The 21398-nt window shown below is 53.8% G+C and overlaps 3 protein-coding genes across 3 annotated transcripts; all 3 read right to left on the bottom strand.

Moving 5' to 3' along the window:
• Positions 1-1876: 1876 nt before the first annotated feature.
• On the bottom strand, positions 1877-13022 carry ETFB (electron transfer flavoprotein subunit beta). The gene is made up of 6 exons (XM_032487910.1): positions 12879-13022; positions 7095-7253; positions 6782-6940; positions 5334-5396; positions 3182-3340; positions 1877-2090 (listed from the first exon to the last, which is right to left on the bottom strand). The coding sequence occupies exons 1-6, from the start codon at positions 12933-12935 to the stop codon at positions 1920-1922; spliced, it is 768 nt and encodes a 255-aa protein (XP_032343801.1). The 5' UTR covers positions 12936-13022; the 3' UTR covers positions 1877-1919.
• A 636-nt stretch (positions 13023-13658) lies between these two features.
• On the bottom strand, positions 13659-15182 carry CLDND2 (claudin domain containing 2). The gene is given in 5 exon segments (XM_006195348.3): positions 13659-13773; positions 14023-14145; positions 14463-14600; positions 14941-15022; positions 15024-15182. Coding segments are annotated over 5 exon segments (522 nt in total). The 5' UTR covers positions 15129-15182; the 3' UTR covers positions 13659-13699.
• A 1772-nt stretch (positions 15183-16954) lies between these two features.
• On the bottom strand, positions 16955-18224 carry NKG7 (natural killer cell granule protein 7). Its single transcript, XM_032487966.1, has 4 exons — positions 17814-18224; positions 17591-17737; positions 17369-17503; positions 16955-17263 (listed from the first exon to the last, which is right to left on the bottom strand). Exons 1-4 carry the CDS (start codon positions 17968-17970, stop codon positions 17205-17207), a joined length of 498 nt encoding a protein of 165 aa, XP_032343857.1. The 5' UTR covers positions 17971-18224; the 3' UTR covers positions 16955-17204.
• Between the last annotated feature and the right edge of the window lie 3174 nt (positions 18225-21398).

The following is a 21398-nucleotide window of genomic DNA, read 5'->3' as shown; positions in this document are numbered from 1 at the left end:
TTGTAGATTAAGGAATAGCTGCAAATTCAACCCTCCTGCTATTAAGAAATGGGGTCAAATTTGCAGCAACATGGATGGAACTGGAGATCATCATTCTAAGTGAAGCCAGAAAGAGAAAAATATCATATGATATTACTTATATGTGGAATCTAAAACAAACAACAACAACAACAAAACCCCACACAAATGAACTTATTTATAAAACAGAAACAGACTCACAGACATAGAAAACAAACTTACGATTACCAGAGGGGAAAGGGGTGAAAAGGGATAAACTGGGAGTTTGACATTTGCAGATACTACCATATATAAAATAGATAACCAACAAGTGTCTACTGTAGAGCACAGGGAACTGTATTCAGTATCTTGTGTAGCCTATAATGAAATAGAATGTGAAAACGAATGCATGTATGTATACGTATATGCTGTGCACCAGAAACTGACACATCGTAAACTGACTACACTTCAATTCACTTTTTAAAATAAATAAATAAAAGCTATTAAAATTTTTTAAAAAAGAAAAAGGAATAGGGTCTATGTCCCCTCCCTTGGGTCCGGGTAGTCTCTCCGACTGTCAGACCAAGAGAGCAGAGCAGAAGTGGCCCTGCGCTAATTTTTGCATCTAGAACTTGAGAGACTGGCGCCTACGCCGCTGCCTATACTGGGCCCCAGCTGTGAGGAAGCTCAAGCGGCCCCAAGGAGAGGAACCATGGCCCCTGGCCAACAGCCAGCTCAAGCCCACAGCCCCAGCCAGCTTGCCAGGCACAGGACTGAGCCACCTTGGACACCCCATTTGAGCCATCCCCACCAAGGCTGCATGGAAGATTGGCAAGCTGTCCCTGCCAAGCCTCGCCCACATTTCAGATTTACGAGCAAAATAAATGATTGTTGGTTTCCACCACCAAGCTTTGGAGAGGTCTGTTACGCCACAACAACCAGAACGCAGGTGTTACCACTAACTCCACCTGATGGAGGAGGAAACCCAGGCTCCGAGAGTGGGAACTTGCTGAAGGTCCTCCCAGCATCCGGGATTGGCCAGACTGGGATCTGAACCCAGGGCCTTGGGATGCAGATCCCAGGCTCTTAACCACTACACCAAGCTCTTACTATTCCATCGTCCAGATGAGGAAATGGAAGCTCGGAGGCAGAAAGTAACTCACTCAAGATCTCATAGCTGGTAAGTGTGAGAGTGAGGGTCTAAAGTCACAAAGTCTGACTCCAGGCCCCAGCTCCTCATGCCTAAAAGAGGTTTTGACTGTCTGTTGCTTGCCTGTCCCCCCCAGCCAGGACCAGAGCCTCCAGCCTCATTCCCTCATGTCTGAAGCTCAGCAGGGACCTGGCACCTGGAGTATCCAGCAAAATCTTTGCAGATGAAAGTCCTTCTTCTACCCCCTCCCCCCCCCCACCAACCTCACTGATATTTTTCTTTTTCTTTCTTTCTTTCTTTCTTTTTTTTAAATGGACGTACTGGGGATTGAACTCAGGACCTCGTGCATGCTAAGCATGCACTCTACCACTGAGCTATCCCACCCCTTATATTTGTCTTTTGAGAATCAACTTAAACACCATCTCCCTGGGAGGTCCCTTTGACCCCACAGGCCAGGTCAGATGCCCCATGTGGGTTCCCAAGGGAAGTGGGTTCCCTCAGCTTATAGCACACAGCACCCCGCCTTACAGCTGCCTCTGTCCATGTGTGTCCCCCCCTTCAACAGAGAAGCTCCTCTTGGACAGGGACTGCATGTGACTCACCTGGGTCCCCAGCATCACTTAGCACAGGGCACAGGGCACAGGACCCAGCATGCAGGAGACTTAAGTAAATGTTTGCTGAATGAATCAAAGAATGGGTTTACAGGGAATGGGTTAACAGAGACAGACGTTGGAAGAGTCATGGTTTTATTGCTGAGTTTCAGGGAAGGGGCTCAAATGCACCCAGTCTCCCTCAGCTTGGCCACCAGGTCCTCTGTAGTCTCCACCTTGACGCCGGCTGTGCGCTGGGGTGGGTCTTCCACGCTAAGCACGGAAAGCTTGGAGGTCAGGTCCACGCCCAGGTCCCCGGCCTTGATCACCTCAATTTTCTTCTTCTTGGCTTTCTGAACACAGGAAGCCATGGTTCCCAGGGCTGCCAGAGCCTCTGGCTACCCGCCAGCAGCCTCCTTCCACAGGGGCCACAAATGCACAACCACTCCCACTGGCTGAACCCTTCTGGATCTGCCCACTGGCCAGAGCACATGTGACCTCTTACAGGGCTACATCCAGTGCCGATGATTCCCGCTGGCTGGGATTCCCTGGGAAGCCCTCCTACTGCGAGAGTCCTCCTTTAGACAGCCGCCTTGGGAAGCCCTTCACTGGCCAGCAACTTCATCCTCTGGCAATAATCTCAATGGACTTTTGGCCAAGATGACCAATTGTACTCTCCCTATTAGCTGAGATAACTCATTGAACCCTCCCTACTAGATGCGATGACCTACTGAACCCTCCCTGTTGGCTGGTATGACACACCAAAATCTCCCTATTGGCCGAGATGACTCAATGAATCCCCCTTGTTGGGTGAAATGATATACTGAGCCCTCCCTACTGGCTGAGATGACTCAATGGACTCTCCTTGTTGGCTGAGATGATTCACTGAACTCATCCTATTGGCTAAGATGACACACTAAACCCTCCCTATTGGCTGAGATGACCCAATGAACCCGTCCTATGAGCCAGGATGAACAGTGAACTCTTCCTGTTAGCCAAGAGACCCCATGAATTCCTCCTAGTTAGCCATCATGGCCTAAATGACTCCTTCCTGTTGGTTAGGATTACCAGGGAAATCCTCCCTGATGAACCAAGATGATCTAATGAATCCTCCTTATTCAGCTAAGATTACACAGTGAACTTTTCCCATTGGTAGGAATGATGGGGGAGTCCTGGTCCTAGGCCTATTAGCCAGTGAAGCCTTTCTATTGGCTGAGGTAATCAGCAACCCTCTCTGTGAGCCAAAACAGCCCCCATGAACTCTCACTATTGGCAGAAACGGCCCAGTGGGACCCCCTCGGTTAGCCAAAATGACCAGGAGAGCCCTTCCTTTGGAGGAGACATGGCGTGGGTCCTCTTTCCTCCCACCTGACCACCTGGGAGCCCTGGGCCTGCAGCCCTCGCCATTCCCAGGCCCTCGGCGGCCCATCTGCCAAGCTCTCACCATGATGTTGGGCAACGTGGCATAGCGGGGCTCATTGAGTCGCAGGTCAGCAGTCACCACGGCCGGCAGCTTCAGGCGCAGGGTCTCCAGGCCCCCGTCGATTTCCCGCTCCACTTTTACCTTGTCCCCTTCCAGCGTCACCTGGGAGGCAAACGTGCCCTGGGGAGGGACAGCGTTGGGGGGAGCACGGGAGAGGTTAACTCAGGACAGGCACAGAGAAGTCAGTCCTGAACGCAGGCGCGGAGGAGCCAATGAATGAGAACACAGGCGGGGGAGTGCCCCCAAGGTGACCTTCAGACAAGCTCAAGCATGGGAGGAAGCCGGGGGTGGGGGAGGGTCTAGCTCGGTGGTAAGGTGAATGCTTAGCATGCATGAGGTCCTGGGCTCAATCTCCAGTACCTTCATTAAACATAAATAAATAAAAACCTAATTACCTGCCCCCACCCACACCCCCCAATTTTTTTTTCTTTTTAATGGTAGGAAACCATAGAAAAAGATCTTTAAAATCCAAGGGAGGGTGTCTTTACTGGGACCCAGGATGTATGTAGGTCCTGATGTCCCAAAACTGCCAGTTAGATCTCCCTTCCTTAATGACAACGAACACTTACTGAGTACTGGGCACTGTTCAAAGCAACTGAAATGTAGTAAGTCATCAGATCCACGTAGGAACTCTATGAGGTCAATGCTATTATCCCCACTGTACAGATGAGGAAAACTGAGGCAGAGAGAGGCTCAAAAACTTGCCCACTGCCGTGAGAGCTGGCAGATCTGAAACCTGGCGGTCTGATTCTAGGCTTCATGTCATGGTCTCACCTACCCACCATTCTATCCCCAAGAGCTCCCACCCAGGCCCCTCTGCTGGGCTGACAACAGAGCCTCGTCTACACTTTGATCCTCAAAACAGCTTCTGAGGCCCCATCTTCTTGACTCAGTGCCCACCCTCTGGCCAAGTCTCCTGTGCCCTTCCGTCCCGAATCGCATGATCGACATCCTCTTTGTCTAAACAGCCTGTTCTCTCTATTCCATTAATCACTGAATAAATCTTTCAGGTCTTAGCTGGAATGTACCATGAGCCCGGCTCTGAGGACACACTGTAAACAAAACTGAAAAGGCCCCAGCTTTGGGGGCACTGTTCCTGGCAAAGAAGACCGCCAGCAACCAAGTAAATACACGGTGGCCACTGGCCCCATATGGCTTCTGAGCAAGTGAAATGTGGTTGGTTCCATTGAGGGAAGGACGGAATTTTTAAGTTGATTTCACTAATTTAAATTTAAGAACTGATAAGCAAGATACATTATCATGATTGTGGTGGTGGTTTCATGTGTGTATAACATGCTTACCAAATTGTACACTTTAAATATGTGCAATTTATTGTGCAGGTCAATTTTATCTCAATAAAGCTGTTCAAAAAAACCAACCAAAACGATACTTGATGCAGTGACTAGGAAACGTTTAAGAATGTTTGGAACAACTGGGGTGTATGAATCTACTTTTTCAACTGTGAGTTTCAAGAATCTAAATTAAGTAATTTCAGATGGAAATTGAGCATCTGAATTGAGTGTGCTATACATACAAAATGCACACTGGATGTTGAAGACTTCATGCAAGAAGGAAAAAGGAACATAAAATAGCTCAATAGCTTTTCTACTGATTACACATTGAAATGATATTTTAGAGATACTGAGTTAAATAAAATAGGATTAAAATTAATTTCACCTTTTTTACTTTTGGAATATGGCTGTGGGAAATTGTAAATGTCCCATGTGGCTTGCATTTCTACTGGACTGGACTGGACTGGGGAGCCTGGATTTGGGGTGGGGGCATGAGTATTTCATAGAAGCCTCTCTGAAGAGGTGATAATCTGTGGAGAGACCTGGAGGGGAGTGAAAAGTTCTGAGGCAATCCCAGAGAACCCTGTTCCAGGCGGCAGGAACAGCAAGTGCAAAGGCCCTGGGGCAGGGACGAGTTTGGTGGCTGAGGAGCAGCAGGGCCGATGGGAAAGAGCACATGAAGGCCCTGGCTGTGCGCACCTCCTTCCCAGAGTAGCCGTCCTGCTCTACCCTTGCCTCCCTCCAGAAGGGTGGGGACAGGGGTGGCTGTGTCCTGAGCCCCAGGCCTGGACCTCGGCAGGTGCTCCCCACTCCAGCCTCACCTGTGGCCAGTCCAGAAATCCGGCTGTCATCTGCCCCGTCTGGTTACAGTCATCATCGATGGCCTGAGTTGGGGAAAGAGAAGAGACTGTATGATGATGGGGCTTCCGATGTACCATTCCAGCCTCTGTCCAGAACGGAGGTTGGCAAACATTTTCTAGAATGGGCCAGATAATGAATGTCAAAGTCTCTGTCACAGTCCCTCAGCCCTTGCCCTGTTATGCATACTCAGCCAGAGACAATATGTGTCTATGTAAACGAATATGGCAGCGTTCCAATACAACTTTATTTATAAAATCAGTGGTAGCTGCGGAACAGTTTGCTGACTCCTGGTCTAGAATGATCCCATCTCGTCACATGGGCCCAGAGACAGTCACTCTTCTAGGGGGTACATGAGGGCACTCAGCATCCTTGACGCCAAATCTTTACCCTGTGCCTAAATATTCCAGAAAATATTCCAGCTTCCCTCTAGCCAAGCCTGATGCCGACCACACTGGGGGAATGAATGAATGGCATTTGGGCCAATGAGAACATTTTATGCCAGACCCTGGTGACTGGTTCAGATATGGGCACATGAATCCAGCTAGATCAGTGAAGAGTCAGCCCTGGGAGCTCTGCTGGAGCCCTTGGGGAAAAAGGGTCTTTTCTGCTGGGGTTGTTAGGCTGGTCAGATGTGAGTGAGTCTGGAGATGCAGAGAGTACCACGAAGACAGAGAAGCAGAGTAGAGCATGTGTGTGACCTGAATCCAGCTGTGCCTGAAGCTTGCTACATGAGCTAATAAATCTGGTTTTTGTCTTCAGCCAGCCTGAGTCACAATTCTGCCACTTACAGCAAATAGCATCCTGACCAGCTCATCCAGCATCTTTCCAGCTGGAGGCCCTGGCCCTAAGAACTGTCCCTGACAACCAGGAAAGGCAGAAATAGAGTTTGAGACCCACCAGTGAATGCAGGGTCTTCCATAGGCCATGCTGCCAGCACCATATCCTGGGGGGACGCTGGTGTGAGCCCCAGGCCCCACCCAGTCTTGTGCCTTTATAGACTGTCCCTTTGTTAGCACCTCTGCCTCAGTTCCCTGATTTGTACTCTATCTCTCTTGTTGTTTGTCATCGCTCTCTGTTTTCTCCCATCTGACTTGGGCAGGACACCCAACGACCTACCTAGACCCATCAGTCTCCTCCTCTCACCAGGGGCCGATTGGCAGGTGTCCAGTCGAGTCCCTGCCCCAGCTCATTCTCTTAGCCCCCAACCTCCTCCCCAAAGTCCCCACCTCCGGTCTCTTCCCTTCTAATCCATTCCTCAGGGCCTTTCTGCACCTGGAGCTGATCCCATCCCTGCTCAGCCTGGGACGTCTGGACACCCTGGGCCTGAGCCACCTGCAGTCTGACCTCACGCCCTCCCCACCCCCGGGCAGCCATGGGGGAGCATGGGGCAGGGTCGGGGCACACCTACCTGCTTGCCCAGCAGCACCAGGTCCACCTTCTCCTTCTCTGCCAGCTTGGCCAGGACCCGGGCCACCTGCAGGGGACCCAGGCGGTCTGCCTCTGCAGCCGGCACCTCCACGTGGATGCCTCGGTCTGCACCCATGGCCAGAGCAGTGCGGATGGTCTCCTGCAGAGCAGGGAGGGGCGTGACGTGGCAGGGGAACCCGGAAGCCTGGTCCCCAGCCTCCTCCTCCCTCAGACCCAGGAGTCCGGGCCCCCAGATCTCCTTCCTAAGACCGGGACTCGGGGTCCCAGCACCCCCTCCCCAGGACCCCGGGTACCTGGCACTGGGCGGGCCCACAGCTGACGGCAATGACTTCCTTCACCAGCTTCTTCTCCTTGAGCCGCACAGCCTCTTCCACGGCAATCTCGCAGAAGGGGTTCATGGAGTGCTTCACGCCATCGGTGACCACACCTGTCCTGTCGGGCTTCACCCGGATCTGCCCAGCCAGGAGGGGAGGGGGCAGGGTCAGGGGGGAGTGGGCGAGAAGTGGGGGGCTGAGACACCAACCCTCGCCCAGGCTGGAGGGGAACCACAGGGATCTGGAAAGGGGCAGGGCCTTGTCCAGGGTCCCACAGCTCCGGGGACACGATGTATATTTATTATTAGCATAAATTCCACTGCCATGTAAGTTTCAGTTAACAATTTCAGTGAATTCTTCCATTATATATCATACCCTGACATTTTTCTATTCTTTTTGTGTGTGTGTGACCTTTATTTTAAAGGGGGTACTGGAGATTGAACCCAGGACCTCGCACACACTAAGCACTCACTCTTCCAATGAGCTATACCCACCCCTCTCTATTCTTTCTTTTTTTAATGCCAGCAGGTCACGTGGATTTCATGACGACACATGGCTAAGCCCTAGTTTGAATAACACCAGCATAGAAGGCCTCTCTCTGCCTAACAGGCAAAGGGCAAGGGCAAGCAAACCTCGCCTGTTCCTTTCCTCACAGGCGGAGTCTTCACTGAGCGCCGACCGTGTGCCTGGCCCCGAGCTGGATTCCGGGGCACCGCCGTGCGCAGGGGGGAGAGGCCAGCGGCCCCCGGGAGCTCTGGCGCAGGTGGCGTGGCCTGAACAACTAACTGCTTCTGTCAGTTTCCTGCAGCCGCTGTGAACACAGCGCCGCAAACTCAGTGACTTGCTGTCTCCCAGTTCTGGAGGCCAGGAGGCCACAAGCAGTTTCGCTGTGAAATCAAGGTGTTGTCAGGGCTGCGGTCCCTCCCGGGGCTCCAGTGGAGGATCCGTTCCTTGGCTCCCACGGCTCCGAGGAGCCGCTAGCATTTCTGGGCTTGGGGTGGCGGCCTTTCTGCCTCAACTTTCTCTGCTCCGTCTTCATGCGACCTTCTCCGTATGTGTCAAATCTTGGCTTCTCTCTTATAAGGACTCTTGCCATGGCATTTAGGAAACACCCTGGGAATCCAGGGTAACCTCCCCATCTCAAGATCCTTTACTTAATCACATCTGCAGAGACTGTTTCCAAATAAGGCAACATTCACAGGGTCCACAGATTAGGGACTTCATAGCCTAGGGGGGCCACATCTCCACCCACTACAATCTTCTTGGTGGCAAACCGGGATGACAGTATTGGCCACTGAAGAAGCATCACGCAGGAGCCCTGTTCTAAGCAATCACATACATCCTAACTCATCATTTCTGGAGACAGCCCCATGAGGGAGGAGCTGTCTTGTGTCTTGTCCCTGTGGGCAGACCAAGAAACTGAGGCTCCGAATTGAGGTGCCTGTGCTAAGGTCACACAGCCAGTCAGCGGTGCCCCAGGCCTCCAGCACTCACGCCCCCTGCTGTACCACCTGACCATTCCTGAAGGAGACGTCAGGGAGGTATGAGACAGGATGATGGAGGCCTGACCCAGTCTAATGTTGGAGGCTATCAAGGAGGGCTTCCCTGAGACAGTGGCACTTGAGCTGTACCTGAGAGAGGAACTGGCATTGAGTAGGTGAAGTGTGAGGTAAGGAGTTTGGGGGGATAGGGAGCGTGTGCAAAGGCCCTGAGGTTTGAGGAGTCCCAGGAGGCTGGTGTGGCCAGGGGAACGCAGTGTGCTGTCAGAGAAGCTGGCAGGGGCTGGACATTGTGACAGGCACAATATCAGATCCTTAAGATGTCCACATCCTAATCCCTGGCACCTACGTGGCAAAAGGGATTTTGCAAATGTGACAGAAGTGACAGTTAGTGTCAAGGTCCAAAAGAGAGACTGAAAACGGTAGGCTGCTGGTTTTGAAGATGGAGGAAGGGGCCATGAGCCAAAGGATGCCAGCAGCCTCTAGAAGCTGGAAAAGGACAGGAAACTGATTCTCTCCTTGAGCCTCTGGAAGGCATGTAGCCCTGCTGACACCTTGATCTTAAGCTCAGAAGACTCACTGCAGATGTCTGACCTCCAGAACTATAAGAGAATAAATGTATGTTGTCATGAGCCACTCAGTGTGCGGTGACTGTTACAACAGCAACAGGGAATGAACACAAGAGGGCCCGGCAGGTCAGGCGGGGAAGCTGGGCTTTGATCCCAGAACCACAAGGAAAGGTAAAGGAGTCGGGGTTGGGGGGGAGGCAGGGGGAGGTATAGCTCAAGTGGTAGAGCACATGCTTAGCGTGCATGAGGTCCTAGGTAAAATCCTCAGTACTCCCACTTTTAAAAAAATTAAACAAATAAGGGTGGTGGGTGTAGCTCAGCGGTAGAGCGCGTGCTTAGCATGCATGTGGTTCTGGGTTCAATCCCCAGTACCTCCGTTAAAAAATAAATAAATAAAAAACCTAATTATCTCCCCCCAAACAAACAAAATAATAATAAAATTAAATACATAAAACTAATTACCTCCCCTCCCCCCCAAAAAAACTTGAAAAAAAATAAAGAGGTGAGAGGACCTGACCTAAGTTTGTACAAGGTCATTCTGGATTCTTGGTGTAGGAAACTGGAAAACTGGCAAGAGCGGAAGAAAGAAGCCAGCTGGGGGTGTTAGAGAGGATTGTTGGTCACTGAAATAAGAGATGACAGCTGTGACAGTGGTGATGGGGAAACGGAAGGTGTGACAGACCCAGGGTGACAACATGGTCCAGCTGGGGACACTGGGACCCTCTTGCTATTCCCCACCCCTGCCTCTCTGGGGCTGGGGGACTGACAGGACAGATCTGAGATGGGACTGTGGGATTCGAGCAGGGGTCTCCTGGTCTGGCTGTGCCTCATGGACCAGTCACACTGAAAGGAGGACTGAGTCCATGTGTTTTCACCAGAACTTGTGCCGAGCATGTCACCCAGGAGCTCCCAGAAGTGCTCCTGGCTCGACCCCTCACCTCCTGCCACTTTCCCTGGCCACCTTCTTCAAACCGCATGTGTCCCAACTCTCCCCGTCCTGTCCCGTTATTCTGTCCCCTTCCATTGCCCTGCCCACCCCTGCCATACGACATATGCTATCCTTACACAATCACAGACAGACACAAACATACACACACCCAGAGACACAGACATACACATTGAGCACCATATTGTTATGTTTTGAATAACTGACTCAATAAACATCCATTACTCTTACTACCAACGAGAGCAATACACACTGAGTGTCAGTCAACACTCACTGCGTGTCCCGCGCTGTTCTAAGAGCTTATTTAATCTTCATACCCATTTAACCTACATACCCTCATTTAATCTATAAGGAGGTACTTTCATTATCCCCATTGTACAAAAGCAGCAAATGAGGCTCAGAGTGGTTAAGCAACTCTCCCAAGATCACACAGCAGGAAGCAGACCCAAGTCTGTGCTCTAAACTGTTCTAGGAGTGTGCCTGCTGTCTAAGGCAGCAGGGACTATATCGGACAGACTCTTTTCCCCACCTTGGGGCTCGAATTCCAGAAGGAAAGACAGACACTAAAGCAATAAATCAGTAAAGTAAACTGCTGATTACAAAGTGATAATAGTATGGGGAAAAAAACACAGCAAGAAAGGGGACAAGACTATGGCCCCTGTGATTTTAAGCAGGTAACCAGGAAAGGCTTCACAGAGAAGATGAAGTTTGAGGAACGCCTGGAAGGAGGTGAGGGAGCGATACTGGGAACACAGAGTTGGGTCAGACCTAACATCCACCTCTGCTCATCTGGGGGCAGGGGTGACATCTGGACAAACAGAACATCTCAATCCAATGTGGGAAGGGCTAAGAGGCAAGCCCAGGGGGCTGCAGGTGTGCCCAAGGACACATCGAAGTAGCCTGAGGGGATGGGGTGGGGGGGCTTCCTGGAGGTGGTGACACCAGTGAATTACTAAACTTTGTTACAATCAGTGGGGTCAGTGGGAGTTAGGTAGGACACGGGAGGGAGAAGCAGCAGAGGTGGGAGGGCAGAGCTGGAAGGGCACCCGGGCAGAAGGCAGAGCAGGGGCAAAGGTCTAAGGCCAGAGGCAGCCTGGTCTGTAAGGAAAGTGTGAGCAGATGGGAGCTGTGGAGGCATAAATGGGGATGGAGGGCCAGGGGGCCGGGGATGGAGGGCCAGGGGGCCCGGGCTGGACCACGAAGGGTCTCAAACACTGAGCTGAGGGGACTGGTACTCTGTCCTGAGGGTGCTAGGGAGCTCTGGGTGCAGGAAGCCATTCCCCCTCCCCAGGGGCCGGGAGGGGATAGACTGGAGAGGAACTGGAGACTGGGGAACCAGGGAAGTGCTGGGGGTCTGGTCTGGTAATTAGGTAGTTGGCTGTGTCTGAATCACTCATTTGTTCAGAAAAAGACATCCACAGACACATCCAGGGAGACAGGATGCAATGGAGGGAGGCCTGGGGCCCTGTGGGAGGGATAGGAGCTGATCCAAGGGTAGGTTCACACTTCCTCACTCAGCACCTACACCAGGGGCTCCCACATGCCAGGTCCTGGGCTGGGCGATGCTGGGACTGAGAGCTGAGTCAGATGTGAGCCTGTCTGGCAGAGGGGAAACGATTATGACCCGAGACATCTCAGGCCAGGGACCAGGGCTGGGGCAGAGGGAGGCTATGAGACCCCAGAGGAATTAGTAACATCTAGATGATACCAAAAGGATTCACCTCTGTCAAGGACTCAGAACGCTGCCTAGTGCAAGTAAGAACCCACTAAATGTGAGCTGTTTCATGTGAGAAGTTTTCATGCTGGGGTCGGGTTCCCAGGCCCTCTTCCCGACTCCACTTCAGACGCTGGCAGGAGCAATAGCAGCACCAACTTCGTGGCCTCGGTTTCACCCACCCGAGACCTAAGGCACGCGAGAGTGCTGGGCAGTGCTGGAGACACAGGCGGGCTCCCAATCTGATGGAGGGGGCGGGGGGTGGGGACAGACATGGATGGACAGTCACTACTCCTTCAGTCTAGTTTAGGCCACGTATTGAGACAAAGTGGCTTGAGGGACTGTCTGAGTCACCTCTGTCCAGACCAGCTTCTCTCTGGGGACAAGCCAGGCCCTTGGAGACGTTGCCTCTCACACCTCTTAAAAGATTGTCTTTGTCCCTAGCAAACGCACTTCTCCCTTCCTAGCGGGATACACCTCTCGCCCTGTGGCTGCGATAGCTTCTGGGTTCCCACAGCGCCCAGTGGGACCTCCATCATACCACATTTCCAGAGCTGAACAGTCAATTGAATGTGCAATGCAGCCTTGTGCATGAAAGCCTGGCTTGTGTGCAAAGCACTTAGTTGGGGTAAGGAGTCAGAGGGACCTGGATAGGAATCCTGGCTGTGCCCCTTCCTAGTTGGGTGACCTCTCTGTGCCTCAGTTTCTCTGTATGTTAAACAGGGACCATGACTCCTCCAGCAGGTAAAAAAAATAGAGAAGGTAACTCGCCTTGCACCGATTTCTCAAGAGAGTGAGTCCAGAACCGGGGAAAGGGTAACGGGGTCATGACCCCAGAAGGAATGGGTTTGAATGATGAGATCAGACGTCAGAACCTCTCAGTTCTTGATCTTTGCCCTTAGGTGCGACTTTCACGTTTGGGAAGAGAGTGGCAGAGATCAAAGGTCCCAGATGACCCTCATACAGTGTGCGCTCGTGACCCCGGAAGCACACGGCAGTGGGGCTCAGGGAGGAGGGAGAGGGGGGCCCGGTCACCTTCACGGCGAAGTCGATGACCCTCTTGACAGCCACGAGCGCGCGCAGCTCCGCCATCTTCCTGCGGCGGCGAGTCCTCGCCTTCGGCCTCCCGGGCTGGTAGCCCCGCCCCCCTATCCTTCTCTGCGCCTGCGTTCCGCGCCGCCAGCCAGTCAACAGCCGCGGTGCCCGCCCCGCCCGCCCAGAAGGACCAATCGGGAGGCCGGAGGGGAGAGAGGTGGGGCAAGTAGATGCGGGCCAATGAGGAGCAGATCCCTGGGAGAGAGGCGGAACCCGGAAAAAAGGACATTGTGAAGGGGGTGTGGCCAGGAACTGGGGGAAAGGTCCCGCGAGGGAGGGACGCGTTCCTGGAGAGGAGTTCAGAAAAGACCTCCTAAACTTTTCCCAATGCCTTCGGGTCTACCCTCTCCCCTAGTGCCCAACCCGTGTCCCATTCCCCCTACCTCATTCTCTCCAAGCCCGTGTTCCTCGTCCCCTCTATGATCGCGCCTCTACGTTCCTCCATATCTGTCCTCCCCCGTCCTTGTCTCCACTTTTCCTCCGTGTCTGTGTCCCTATATCCTCTCTATGCGCCCATGTCCCCTGATTCCACTATCCCCATGTCCCCGTCCCCTCCAAATACATGTCCCTTGTCCTCTCTATATCCGAGTCTCTACCACGCCCGTGTCCCCCCCATGTCTACAATGTTCCCTGTAGGTTCGTGTCCTTACGCCCTCCCTGAGCCTCCAAGTACCCCCGTATCTGCGTCCTCAGGTCCCCCAGAAAGTCACATGGAGCCGCTGCGGTGGAAGCCGTTCCTTTATTCTGCCAAGCACCTGCGGTTACAAGCACACTGGAAATTCACTGATGGCATCCGTGCTCTGCACGATCATGTCTGCCAGCAGAAAGCAGAAGCCTGGCGGGAGGAGAATGGAGGGCAGGTGGAGGAGGGTAGGTCCCGGGGCGGATGACCCGGAGGGCCCCAGGGACTGGAGTTTGGGGCTCCAAGTGCTTTTCTGCCGGGTCCCCGGGAGCCCGGAGTGGAATGTGTTGGGGAGTCCCTGGGAAGTCACTGTGGAGTTTCCGGGAAGTGGCTAGGAGTCTCTGCAGGGAGGGGGTGTTCTTCGGGACCGTCTCTTCCACCCTCTTCCGCTGTCCAGATTACCCGCGAGAACAGAGAAGGATAAAGTCAGCCACCCCAAAAAATAGGACCAGGAGAAGACGACGTCGTTTTTCCACATATTCTTCACTATATAGCAGCCTGTCAAGGCGATCAGCAGCAGCAGGCCTGGGCCCCGCCCACCCCCCGGGTGAGCGTGGCCAAGAGGCTGCACCCAGGCCCCACCCTGGCCTCGCCCACCGCCCCAGGCCACGCCCTTCGAGCCCACCCCGTCCGGGCTCTACCCCGTCTCCCCGGCCCCGCCCCTAGCCCCGCCTCTCTAGCTCCTCCACCACCAGAGCTGTCCTTCTGATCCCCGCCGTATCCTCTCGGTCTCCAGCCCCAGCTCCCGGCTCCCATACCCATGCCTCAAGTCGCGACCCCTGGGCCCCTGCCCCTCCAAACTCCAGGCCCACCCTATGCCTGGCGGCCCGCTGCCGTCTCACCGCAGAGGAAGAAGATGGCGCTAGTGGTCTGGCCCCGTGGGTCGCCCTCTTGGCACAGAATCCGCAGCCCCATCACCAAGCCCACGATGCCGGAGCCCGCCGCTAGCACCATGAACGCCCCAGTCACCGCCAGCATGGCTGGGGGAGAGCGGGTCGCATCAGCCCCGCTGGCACCTTCCCTGGCCACCAACCCCACCCGCCAGTTCTGGGCTGGCAGCAGAGTCAGGGGTTTGGATGGGGACTTGGCAGTTACATCATGAGGGCCCGTTAATGTTGCAACAGGGAAGCAGATGCCAAAGTGGGAGATCATGGTGGCCTTGGTCACGGAGGGGTAGCTGGAACTTAGATGGAAGGGTAGATTTGGGGGCGCCGCAGGATGTGCCCCGCAGTTGTGTCAGATGAGGGGGCTAGCTGTGATCGGTCTGTCTGGGGGCTGTCTGTCCAGTGGAGGTCTGACACTGGGGCGGCCGGGCCTCACTCTGGCCGGGGATGTTGGGTTACATGCCACTGTTACACTCCTGCCACAGGCCACACTCCTGCCACAGGCCACTGTGGCCCCCCAGAGTAACGGAACCAGTAGTTGGTGGTGGTGGACAGAATCGTGAGGCTGGTAGCCAAGAAGCCCAGCAAGGTGCCCCCACTCTGAAGGTTCTGCTTCACCCCCATGCCAGGGAGGCTGCTGCCAAGGACCACACATGCAGGATTGGCCAACACCTCTCCCACCCCCAGGCCCCTCGCCCCATTCCTTCAAGTCCCTGAAACCCTCTTCCATATGTCCCCCCATATCCCAGATGGCTATCCCAGCACCCTGCCTCTGGCCCCTACTTATGGGGATCCCCCACAGGCCCCTCTCAGACCCAAGCCCTCCTTTCCCCTCAGGCATCACTGCTTAGGAGTTTCCTTGTCTTCCAGAAACCTCCATCCCTCACATGCCTTTGGCCTGTCCAGTGCCACACCCCTCCTCCACTCCCCCACCCCCCCACCCCCCTCATCTCTGCACACACTCACCTAAGTGACCCATTCCAGCTCCCAGGGCTTCTCAGACAGAGCCCAGAGGGGTGGGGGAAGGGAAACCAGGTCTCTGTGAGGCAGTAGGAATTCCAGAATCCGTGGCTGTTTAAAGAGATAACCACCCACCCATACACACACGCACGCACACGGGGCAGCTCTTCTAGCAAAGTAACAGCTCAGAGTCAAACCGCAGGACTAGGGGCGTCTGAAGGTGATGACACGGTAGCCCATGTCCTTCTAGAAACTTCTCTTCCCTTGACCCTCCCCAAGTTCTCCTGTCCCCAGCTCTTTGACTGTGCCCTCCTAGGCTCCCCTGCAGCCTCCTGCTCCTACTCCCGCCACCGCCCAGTGTGGGTTCTCTCGGAGGCTCCATTCTGTATCTTCTTTTCGGGGGAGCTTCCACACTCCCACAGCTCCAGTGACCACCAATGCTCTGAGAGCATCCCAAATGCCATCTCCAGCCCAGGTGTCCTCCTGAGCCTTAGCCTTAAATCCTCACATGCTCCCGGCCCTCTCCCAGACCCTAGCCCGCAACCATATCCCAGTTGATCTCAGCATCTTCCACCAAAACCAGAAATGACCACATCATCCCACTCAGTTAGTTGGACCAGACCCCCTGGGCACTCTCCTTGCCCTCTTCCTGCCCCTCACTCCACAAAGCCCTTGGATCCCTGAGTCCGGTTCCTCCCACCCCCTGAATCTTTCTGGCTCCTTTCCTCCATTCCATCTCATGCCCTGGCTCCAGCCCAGCCTTGTCCTGTCTTACGTCCCACCTGTTGTGTGGCCAAGATCTCCTCTCACCTCTGGCTTCCCCCATGTGCCCCAGAGGGAGCTTTCTGGTGCTCAGAGAAGATGCTGTCCCTCCCCTGTTCACCCTCTTCTCTTAGCTCCCTATCACCCACCAGAGACAGAGACAGAGACAGAGACAGACAACTGTTGAGTTAGAGGCACTGACTGCCACCTGTCTCTCCATCCTCATTTTCCACCAGCTCCACATTCTCCATTCAGCTGCAAAGCACTGTTCTCCATCCTCTGAGAACTTCCACCCTCTCCACGCCTCTGCCTTAGGGTCCCACTACCTGCATTACCTTCCTTTGGCCCTTGAGAAGTTCTCTGTCTCCTCAGAGAGCTCACCTCCACCCCCCACCCCACCCCACCCCCACGACACAGCCAGCCCTCCTGCTGTGCCCGCCCTGGGCTCTGCCTGCCCCCACCGGACTTGCAGCCCCTGGTGGGCAGGGTCCGGTCTGACCCGCCACAGCACCCCCAGTGGGAGGCCCCCTCAGAAAGGATGCACTCGGGGAAAGCCAACTGCAGGAGTGAATTTATTAATGAAATGAGCAAGGAGGGCTAAGAGTGAAGGCAAGTGTGACAAAAGAAGAGAGGGGCGAGAATAAAAGGGATAAAAAGACAAAGGGGAGAGACAAAGGCCAGGGGGAGGGGGGAGAGAGCCCTGGGGCTGAGCCCGAGCCCACCCCGGCCCCCACCCTGGGTGGGAACACTCTCTGGGTGCCCAGGGTCTCCCACTGTGGAGCTGGCGTGTCGTCAGCTTCTGCTGGGGCTGCATTAACCTCGGAATAACTGGGTCCCAGCAAATTTTTGTGGAGTGAACGAAGACACAAAGGAAGGAGGCTGCAGAGGCTGGGAGTGAGGACTGGGAGGAGAACCAGAGCTTCCCGCGGCTCCTGATGGTGCCTTCAGAGGGCAGGGCCCCAAAGCCATCCACACGGTTCACACGCTCTCATAGCCGGGCCGGTGCGCCCCGCAGTGAGCACCCAGACTCAGGCCGCCTGGGGTGGCAGAGAGAAGTTAGAGCCCTTGCCCCTGCCCTGCTCCCTCAGAGCCCCCAGTGGACCCCCTCCCCCCTCCCCCCAAACTCCCAGGGCAGCAGTCACCTGCACACAGAAAGAGGACAGTTGAAACCCAGCCCAGGTAGAAGGACCAGGAGAAGAAGGACTGGATCTGGGGGTGTCCAGGCTGGTTCCACCGCTCGATAGTATAGACCACCATGGCCACCATCAAGGAGAGGGCTGGGGGCGGAGATGAGAGAGACAGCTCAGCCCCCCTGCAGAAACTCCCCAGGTCCCAATGCCCCAGGTGCAGCCCGGAGCCCTTACCTGCGGCAAAGGCTGTGAAGGTGGAGACCAGGGGGCCACGTCCAGGGGCAGACAGTGAGGGGATGCAGGACATCACCAGGAAGCTCACAGAGATCAGGCCCCACAGGGTGGCCAGAATGCAGAAGCTCTGTGTCACGTGGATGTAGCCTGCTTAGACACAGGACCTCTGAGTGCCTGTCAGCCCTGGCTGTTCCCCACCCCGAGAGAGTTGGCTCCCCCTTACCTGCTATTGAGTCCTGATGCCCCTTTGGCCAGAGGCCCGAATGAGATGAAGAGGTGGGCCCCTCGGCCACGAACCAGAAATTCGTGCTCAGAGCAACCAAGATGGACATCAGGCCCAGGGAGCCAGTCAGCAGGGCCAGGGACCGACAGGGCTCCATCGGGTGAGCGCGGGGTTTCTGGGTCCTGAGTGATCAAGAGGCTGGTAATCCAGACTTCTGGGTCTCTGAGAGAGGAGGAGGCTGTGCCCCCTGGACTCCTAGGTCCTCTGAGCTCAAGAAAGAAACCAGCAAGCAGCCGGGGTGGCCTGGGGGCCGGAGAGCCTTAAGACCGGGCTGGTTTAGCTTTACCCAGTTCCTAGCAGCTGACTCTTGTCACATATCCTCCCTTCCTGGGTTGCATCTACCCCACCCCCCCTCCCTGAGGTTCCCCTCACAGCGTGTGTGTTGGGGGGAGGGCACTGAAGATGTCACCTCGTCAGTGGTTTGGATGGTGGTTGGAACTTGCCTCTCTGTCTATATAGAAGCCCTAGGAGCCCTTGGCGGCAGAGGGGGCTTCCTGGAAGAGGTGAGAGAGAGGCTTGGGGGGCCCGGAGGTGAGATGTGGTGAGGCCAGGGTGTGATTGAAATAGGAGGGGGGGTGTGGCCAGAGGGGACAGTGGGGGATGCATCATGCTTTCCTGTGTGTGGGTTCTGAAACCTTCCATTCTAGGAGATGGGGGTCTCAACTCTATGGTCTCCACCAAAGGAGGGGGCAAGAGATCAGGATGCCTGGGGCTGAAAGAGGAAGGAGTCAGAGGCTTAGACTCCAGGTTTTGAGGGCAGGGGCCCTCAGACTCCCAGATCCATGCTTGTAGCTTGTGCTCTGGGCAGATAAACAGTGATCACAAGCTCTAAGAGTTTGTGGAGGGGAAGACGTGCCCACATCCTCCTCTGATAAATGAGTTCACAGATAGCTCAGCTTTAAGCGGGGCCTTCAGCTTGGTGGGCTATCACCAAGATCAGGGTTTCTGTGGTCAGGGAGTCGGGATGGGGAGTAAAGGGTGTCAGGGATGGACGCTCCAGACCTCCTCCCACACCAGGGAGACTGGCCCTGCGAGATCCAATAGGCTGGGTCCTCTTTGGTTGGAGACTCTAGATTGCAGGCCCTCATCCCTCACCCAGATCCTCCCCGAGGGGGTAACTGGCCACTCCTGAAAACATACCTATGAGGACAGGCTCCCAGAAGAGGATCCAGGTCATGAGCAGCTAAAGCACCATCACAAAAATGGTGGTGGACGTGGCTCCTGTGAGGAGCAGCCAGACAGACTTCAGGAAGTCGGGGCCGTGGGCGTGTGGTGACAGGAGTCATAGCCCAGAGCCCATCTGCCATCTTGACTTCAACCCCAAACCCAGCCCCATCCTGGCTGTGGCTTCAGTCCCATTCTTAGCCCCATCCCTTTCCTCCAACCCAATCCCATTCTCATTCCCAAACCTAACCCCAGACTCAACCCCATCCTTAACGCCAGCTCCAGCCCCAAACTCAACCTCATCTCAATTTCCAAACCTAACCTAACCACTCTTATTCCCAAACCCCAATTCTAAACTCAATCCCACCCTCAAACCCAACACAGCCCATTCCTTAACCCCAACACCACCCCCTAATTTAACCCTATCCCTGTCCTCTAACCTAACCCCATTCTTATTCCCAAACTCAACCTGATCCCAAAAACCCAAACTCATCCTCACCCAGACACTGAACCCTATCTTCATTTCCATCCCCACACCAGATGGCATTTCCAACCCCAGCTCCAGCCCCAGTCCCACACCCACTTCTATCTTCATACTTCTCCCCCAACCCATATAATTCCTACCTCAAACTAACCCCCCTCCCACCTTACCCTCCGCCTCTCCATTTTTATCTGCGTCCCACCTCCAGGTCCAAGTCTCTAGAGGGCTTAGAGCGGAGGAGGGACATGATTTGAATTATGTTTTAATAAAAATTCCTCTAGATACTGTGTAGAGAGTGGATTGCAAGGGTGGGGGATTGGGGGTGGGGTGGGTAAGGCAGAGGCAGAGCTGGATAGGAGACTGTGGCAATAAGCCAGGTGAGAGCTGATGGCAGCTTGGATCAGGGGTAACTGGGTAACTGTGGTTAAGCAAAGAGTCAAATATTGAACACATTTTTAAGGTAGAGCCAATACCTTTTGCTGATGAATCAGACATTAAGATGTAACGGAAAGAAAGCAATGGAGGAGGATGATCCTAATGTTTTTGGCTTGAACAGCTGGCTAAAAATGGAGTTTTTTTTTTTTTTTTTTTCTTTTACCATTTACTAAGATGAGGGAGGCTGTGGGAGGAGCCGATGTGGTGGGTGAAAGAGATCAGGAACTCAGTTTTAGACATGTGAAATTTGAGATGCCTCTTCTTTTCAAGAGGAAATATTGAGTAAGAAGTTGGAGATAGGAGTCTGGCATAATAAGTGTAACATGATTATTGCTAGAGTAAGCCCCTATAAATACAATGACTCGAATGAACCTCAGTAAATATTTCTACTTAAATTGTCCTCAATAAATTATAATTACAAGGAGGCCTCCATTCCTATTATTATTAGCAGAAGCCTCTATAAATATAGTATTATTGTTATTTGAGGAGGCCCCAATAAATATTTCTAGAGAGTAAGCCTCTATTAATATAACAGTTACTAGCATAGGCTGTAGTAAATATTCTTATTATTGGAACTAGCCTTGCTAAAAATGATAAGCATTAGTAAATCTCATGACGGTTGGCATCAGTTTGTTGGGTGAACTAATGAAAGAGTGGATGAAGAGAAGGTCAAGGTCATGAATGACGGGTGAAGAGGCAGGTGCAGAAGGACGTGCAGGTCGGAGTTCCAGTGTCCCTAATTGGAGGAGCCCATCCAGGGAGGGGCCAGGAGCTTGGGAGCCAACTGGAGACGGCGTGCGTGGGCAGGTAGGTTGTTTTTTTCAAAGGTGTTTTTGATACAGGAAAAAGTTGAGTGAGAGGACAGCTACGTCCCTGGTCTCAGTTGAGTCCCTGGGATGTGCCCCCCGACTTGGCTCCGTGCAGTTAAGAATTCAAGAGCCAGCCACCATTGGGTACAAGTAGATTTATTCGGAGAGAGACATACTCCAGAGACAGAGTGCAGGCTGTCTCAGAAAGCAAGAGGAAGGCCAAGTGGCACGGGGTTGGGTGCTTAGCTTAAAGTAACAGTAGATCCACATGCCACCGACAGAGTGCTGTCCGTCTCAGTCAGAAAGGAGAGCAGCCACCAGGTGTGGAAGCTGTTAGTTTTTATGAGCTCGGCAACTTCACGTGCTAACAAGTGGGAGGGTTATTCCAACTACTTTGGAGAGGGGGTGGGGATTCCCAGGAACTGGGCCACCACCCACTTTTTGACCTTTTATGACCTGTCATGGCACCTGTGGGAGTGCCATTTACCATGCTAATATATTACAGTGAGTACATAAGGAAGCTCAACTGGAAGTCAAATCTCCCACCATCTTGGTATTAATTGCTGTGTCATTCCTTGAATGTCTGTAACCCTGTCCCCTCCCTTCCTGTCTCATTTTCAGTGACTCCATTATCTT

Source organism: Camelus ferus, chromosome 9 (genome assembly GCF_009834535.1).
Source record: "Camelus ferus isolate YT-003-E chromosome 9, BCGSAC_Cfer_1.0, whole genome shotgun sequence".
In the NCBI taxonomy this organism is placed as follows: domain Eukaryota; kingdom Metazoa; phylum Chordata; class Mammalia; order Artiodactyla; family Camelidae; genus Camelus; species Camelus ferus.
This window is presented reverse-complemented; position numbering and strand designations above follow the sequence as displayed.